Source organism: Pteropus vampyrus, unplaced genomic scaffold, assembly GCF_000151845.1.
Source record: "Pteropus vampyrus isolate Shadow unplaced genomic scaffold, Pvam_2.0 Scaffold203, whole genome shotgun sequence".
NCBI lineage: Eukaryota > Metazoa > Chordata > Mammalia > Chiroptera > Pteropodidae > Pteropus > Pteropus vampyrus.
This window is the reverse complement of record NW_011888984.1, coordinates 833,421-839,729: the sequence shown is the minus strand read 5'-3', so window position 1 is coordinate 839,729 and position 6,309 is coordinate 833,421. Positions and strand designations below refer to the sequence as shown.

The window sequence follows — 6,309 nt, the reverse complement described above, 5'->3', positions numbered from 1 at the left end:
GGGCAAGTTACCTAACCTCTCAGTGCTTCAGGTTCCACATTTATAAAGTAATAATAATAGTATGAACCCCAGGCTAGGCTCGAGGGCTGAGTGAGGCAGTCACGTGGTAGCTGTGACCCTTGGCCAAGTCGCCTTTCTGCCGCAGCTTCCTCATCTCTAAAGTTGAGGTGATGATAGTACCTACCTTAGTACAGTGGTTGTGTGGAGTAAAGGGAACAATTCACGCTCGAACTATATATGTATACATGGGACCTGTTGTTACCAGGCCAGACTGGTTAATCACAGGCCCGCTCCCCTGGCCGTCCCAGCCTCTCCTGCGCAGCCAGCGTTTAGTGCTAGTACCAGTTAAATATTTTAAAAACAGCTCTGGTGATTTTTATGATAATTAAAATGTATTTGAAACTGTGTGGGCCACATCGTACCTCTCAACTCTAGATTTATATAAAGACAGACGTCTACAAAGCAGAATTAAGATTTATACCCCCACCCGTCAACCCTGAGGTGTGCTGTCTGCAGTGCAGGGGACAGTTTCCAGATGTCTTTAGAATTCCCTAGCTTGAGGACCTCTGCAGCATTGAGGGAGGGAGGGGCCTGCGTTTTTTATTTTTGCATGTAGCTTTGAGAATTGGAGACGGTCTTAATTGAAAGCAAAGGTGGAGACCAAGGCTGATGTTTGGGCAGTGTGATTCCGAAGAGAGGGAGTCGTCACGATGTGTGCTTGCCTAGCACATGGCTGACACAGCCCCATGGAACCTTCTGAGGAGCCTTTGAAATGTGGCTCAGATCTGCCTACCCACAGGGCGTGGAAGGAGGAAGTGTGTCCATTGGCCCCTATCTCGCAGTGGTCAAGAGTGGCCCACGGGGAGGAAGGCTCAGTGCCCAAGGGGTTCCCTCAGGCCTCTCCCCCCACCTCGGGGCTGGCTCAGGAATGGTGCTGTTAGGGCCAGGCCTGCTGGAGGCCGGAGGGGAGGAGAGGGTTTGACCTTCACACAAGTGGCCTCTGAGGCACTGCTTGGGCAACATGACCTACGATGTCTTCCTAAAATGTGCTAGGGCTGTGTCTTGGCACCATGCAGGACTGGGCACACATCAAGGCAAATCTCAACAGGGTCTGAATTCCCAGATCACACACCACTCGAAAGCCTTGTCCCTGGTCAAGGTCTCAAATTCTTCAGTTTTCTCATAAGAGGTTAGTAATAGACCTCCCTCATTCGTTCATAATCTCCTAGGCACCAGGGTGTATCAGTGAACAGATCACATAAGAAACTCCGACCCGATGGAGCAGAAGTTCTCATAAAGGAGACAATGGTCACATAGTTCTCGGGGTAATAAATGAATAAAGAAAAAGTATGGTCAGGAGATGGAGTGGTTCAGGGACTTGAGGTGCTGTGTTACATGGGATGGAACAGTCAGGGAAGGATTCTTGGGAGGGTGCGTTTGAGCTGAGACCAGAATGAAATGCGGAAAGCCATGTATCTGCGTGTGCCCGGCATGGTCACCTCGGAGTCTTTGCATGCTCTTCTCTCTGCCGTGAATGGTTTTGTTTCCCAGGAGCCATGTGGCTTCCTCCCTCCTCACCTTTAGGTCTTTGCTCACCTGTCATCTCAGCATGGCTTTCTGTGGACTCTAAGGTCAGCACATAAGAGAAAGTCCTGAAGAGCCAAAAAGAGGCTTAGAAATCCCTGAACGTCCTTCACACACAGACATGAGAATTCTCGTGAAATCCCATCGTGCCTGGCACGAGCCTTCGGTAAAGGCTGGCTATTTTCACAATCTTAAAAATTTTTGAGATGTCAGACCTGGAATCTGTTGCCCTCCCGTTATTATCCGGGGCAGGAATTTCCCTTCTCCCACAGCTAGTCTGTCTAATGGTTTTCCAAGTTCCATTCGAATGCCTCCTGTGATGGGAAGCTCACTCCACCTACCCAATACAGGGCCTCATTTGCCTCCCTGTATGTATCTGGTCAATGAGATTTGGCTCTATGCTTTGGGACCACAGAACCTGTTTAAATAGGGGGGATGTGAGAAAAGGGCCTTAAATGTCAGCCTTAGTATCTTGATGTGTATTTAAAAGGCACTGGGGAGCCATGGGAGAGTCTGCAGTAGACAGACATGGTCAGATTTGTGTTGAGACCCGGTAGACCAAAGTAGTCAGGGCTGGGATAAGGGGATCACGGGGGAGCTCAGAGAAGGTGCTGACCTGCTTGGAGTGTTGGGGGAGGGCTTCCCACAGGAGTCGTCTGAATGGTGAGAACAAACAGAGAAGGGAGTGGAGAGGACACGTGTAGAGGGAAGACCTGTGCAGAGGAGCCTCGGGTGTTCTGCACAATTTGACCATGGCCGTCTGCTCAAACCTGTGACTCCTCAGGGTTAAGAGAAAACTCTCTCGATGGAGTTCTTTCATGAAAAATTACTAAGTACTTACTGTATGCCTGGCTCTGCTGGGCTATGCTTTATTGATCTACTTCACTAACAGAAAAAAAATGGTTATATATATGTATATATATATCCTGTATTTCCCCTATAATTATTAGCCTCTAAGTATTAAAATTTTTATTTTGGGGTGAAACAAAAAGTTTAGTCCATCCAAAAGGCTTTACTCGGCACTTGGCATAGAGTGAGTGATTATGACCAGAGGGCCTGAACATCTGCTCCTTGCTGGCTTTCCTTGCTGTGGTCCTGGAATACTAAGGGGCTTCTGAAGGGCCTGGAGTACCCCCCCATTCATCCTGGAGTGAGGGAGCCAGCCCTGGATATGTAAAGACGGAATTTCCTGCCCATTTGCCCCTCACACCTTCCGGAGGCCAAATGGGCAGCCCAGCTGCAGCCCAAAGGGGGAGGGGCGCCGCCGCCCGGCAGATGGCAGCATTTACATACAGCTGGGAGCCCCTCGGAGGTGGGGGGGCTCCTTACCCTGGCGTCTGGTGCATCCATGATGCAGTTTTGGGAGGGTAGCTTTGTCTTGGGGTGGGAAACAAGTCCACAAAGAACCTTGGGTCTTCATTTTCACACACAGCTATACCCAGTCTTCACACACACACACCCTCATTCATAACCTTGTGCAGACCCTCATTCTCCCCCAACATACCAGGCCACTTAGAGGCACCTGCACAGACCACAAAGTCACAGGTTTACAGGACTACACACGGTGGTCCAGGATCTCACATACACTCTTACACATGCACAGAGAAGAATGCGCACAGGCACACATCCTCAAGTCACACAGTCGTGAAGTCACACACACCTCCATTCTCTTAATGCAGGTACGCGCGCACACACACACACCCACATCTTAGAATTATTTCCAAACGGGTTGTTAAGGTTGCATATACAATTTGAGGCACACATGGAGCCACGTAATCTCACCTAGACGATCACAAAGTCATGTACACTCTCCCGTAGCTCTTGCTCACACCACACACAGAATTTTAACATCAACTCACAGATTTACTCCCTAACTTCACCTCATCCTTAGCCACACACAGTCGTGCCCACAACTGCACACAATATCATACACACTGCATTGCCTGTGCCTGTGACACAATCTCATAGTTTCTCCAGCCTGCTCCCCTTCCTCTGGACCTCCTCCCCTAGGGTCCCCTGGAGCCAGGTGGCTGCCTGAGGGGGTGGAGCCATCCCCTTAGATATAAGACTTTGGAGTCAGCAGCTGCGAGCCGGCTCCCCAGACCTCTAAAAGGCCATGGTCGCCCCGCGGATGCTCCAACTCCTGTCCCCAACGGTGATTCTGGCACTCTTTTTCCTTCCCCAGGTCAGAGTGGAATGGAAAGGGATGGATGGGAGGGGGTGCGCCCCAGGGTTCTTGGGGATGAGTCTCGGCGGATGAGATGCCTGCGTCCCCGCAGTCCCCTCACCCGGTACCCCTTCTGCCCCAGGCACGACCGGCTGGTGTCTTCGAGCTGCAGATCCACTCTTTCGGGCCAGGACCCAGCCTGGGAACCCCGCAGTCCCCCTGCAGCGCTGGGGGCCCCTGCCGCCTCTTCTTCAGGCTCTGCCTGAAGCCAGGGGTCTCCGAAGGGGGCGCCGAGTCCCCGTGCGCCCTAGGCGCAGCACTGAGTGCGCGTGGACCAGTCTACCAGGAGCAGTCCCGGGCACCGGCACCTGACCCGCCACTGCCTGATGGCCTCATGCGCGTGCCCTTCCGGGACGCCTGGCCGGTGAGAGACCCAGCCCGAGCCCCGGGGCACTCCGCGGGTGCTGGGGCCTTACTCGAACCTTGACCCCTTTCTGACCTCCAGCTCCAAGACACCAACTCTGCCCCTCCATCCCAAATTCCCAGACGGGTAACTTTTTCACCTGGCAAAAAAAAACATTCTCAGACTCATAAACCCTACCCACTGGGAACCCCAAATTTTCTGACTCCAACTTGCCCTCTAGGGATCCCAAAAGTTCTGACCCCAGCCCTGCATTGTTGGGACTCCAAATTCCTGGAACCCCCAACTCACCCTCTGGAAATTATAAATTCACAGAAGCCTTTCTCTGTTCCTTGGGGATTCCTAAATACTGAGATCCTTTATCCCCAAATCTCCTTGCACTTAGGGACTCTCCACACCCTGTCTTGGGGACCCCCCCAGTCTTCTCTCACCTTACTCCTTTTCAGATCTTCCAGTTGGGGCCTGAAAGAGTATTCATGACTCTTTCCCCTCCAAAATCCTATCTCCCATCCCACAAATCCCAAATCAGAGGTGAACAGACCTGTATTTGAATTCTAGACCCTTGTCCCTTTGGGCAAGGGACTTTCCCTTTCCTAGTCTCAGTTTCCTCATCTGGGGTCATCTCAGTAACCCACAAGGGGCCATTTTGAGGGATTCGACAGGTTACCTTGAGTATAGTGCTTACCACGTAGTGCTCAATAGAGAAAGCCCAAACTGTCATTCCTTCCCTGGGCCAGCCCCTCTGGGAACTAACTGTCCCTTGCCTGCCTGGTCCCTGGAATGGTCATCAATCCTGAACTCTGGCCTTCATCGAGTACCGGCCCTGACCACTGTCTTCCATTCTCCTCCCCCCCTTTCTCCACCAACCAGGGCACATTCTCTCTCATCATCGAAACCTGGAAAGAGGAGTTAGGAGAGCAGATCCGAGGTGAGTGTTTTCAGTCTTGGGACTGCAGTGTAGTGTGGGGGCTCCAGGGAGCTGGGACCCGATATGAGGTCCAGGAGAGTGACATGGGGCTGTCTGTGGGGTGGGGCATCCACAGGATTGTTGGACCCATGATGTCATCACAGCTCCTGGAGAGGGGTGCTGGGTGTTGACAACTCCAGGGCTCTTGGCATGTCAATACAGAAATGTCCTGTCCTGTCTTGTCCTGTCCATGGTCCCGAGGCAAACGGAGGAGGTTCTTACTGTCTTGGAGCCAAAGCCACCAGAGCAGGATATAGCATCTCACAGTGACAGTCTTGCTCTGTCACCATTTGATTTTGAAAACCCAGGGTACGATATGGGTCTTGTATGCAAAGCTTTGTCACCGTGTCCTTATAGAGGTCCCAGAGAGCTCTATGGGATGTTGTTACAGCTTCACCAGAGAGAATATTGAGCAAAGGATTCAGAAGGAATGTGGGGTAATCTTGTCCTTAATTCGAGGGGACTTTGGTGCCATGTAAGGCCCACATTAGGGGTTCTATCATTTTGATATAGAAAGCTGTAGCACAGTATTGGGGTATGACAGCTTTCCTGGGGGGAAACTGCCACCCTCCTGGTATCCCAAGGCCTCAGGCAATAGGGTAATTTATGATCCAGTAATTGGGGTCTCTGTCTCTATTTTGATATGTAAAAGTCCTGAGGCATAATTTGGGAGTATTATGACCTCACTTCAAAAGACCTACTATTGCCCCTTTGCCTTACTGAGATATCAAATGTCACAGGGCGTTAGAGATCTCATCACTGATGTGCATAGATTCTGGGGCAAAACATTGGGGGTATTTCGGCTTCTATGGGAGAATTGTGATCATCGTGATGGTCGTTGGGTACTAGATGGGATCGCGACATCAAAGGTCCCGGGGCGCATTAGGGGAGTTTACAGCTTAGCTAAGGGGTAACTGCCATTCTCAAGGCTCGAAAGGTATCTTGGCTTCGCTAGGGGAGGCGGAGAGAGTGCAAGCCGGCGTGCTCCGCCTCTACCGCGGCCGTGGTCCGGCCGGGCCCGACTCAGCGCGGCTCTTCTCCCCGCAGGACCCACCTGGAGCCTGCTGGCGCGTGTGGCGGGCCGGCGCCGCCTGGCGGCAGGGGGCCCCTGGGCCCGGGAAGTTCAGCGCCCAGGTGCCTGGGAGCTGCGCTTCTCCTACCGCGCGCGCT

General features: G+C 52.2%; 2 protein-coding genes across 2 annotated transcripts in view; both read left to right on the top strand.

Annotated features, from left to right (window-relative positions):
• Positions 1-2,374, top strand: part of TIMM50 (translocase of inner mitochondrial membrane 50) — a 10,188-nt gene extending 7,814 nt beyond the window's left edge. Inside the window, exon 7 of the mRNA XM_023537910.1 lies at positions 2,369-2,374. Within this exon, the coding sequence (XP_023393678.1) occupies positions 2,369-2,374 (6 nt within the window). The remainder of the gene's footprint in view (positions 1-2,368) is intronic.
• Positions 2,375-3,696: 1,322 nt separating this feature from the next.
• DLL3 (delta like canonical Notch ligand 3) overlaps positions 3,697-6,309 on the top strand; it is a 7,857-nt gene continuing 5,244 nt past the window's right edge. Inside the window, exons 1-4 of the mRNA XM_011372327.2 lie at positions 3,697-3,769; positions 3,894-4,175; positions 5,043-5,100; positions 6,187-6,300. Of these exons, the coding sequence (XP_011370629.1) occupies positions 3,701-3,769; positions 3,894-4,175; positions 5,043-5,100; positions 6,187-6,300 (523 nt within the window). The 5' untranslated portion in view covers positions 3,697-3,700. The remainder of the gene's footprint in view (positions 3,770-3,893; positions 4,176-5,042; positions 5,101-6,186; positions 6,301-6,309) is intronic.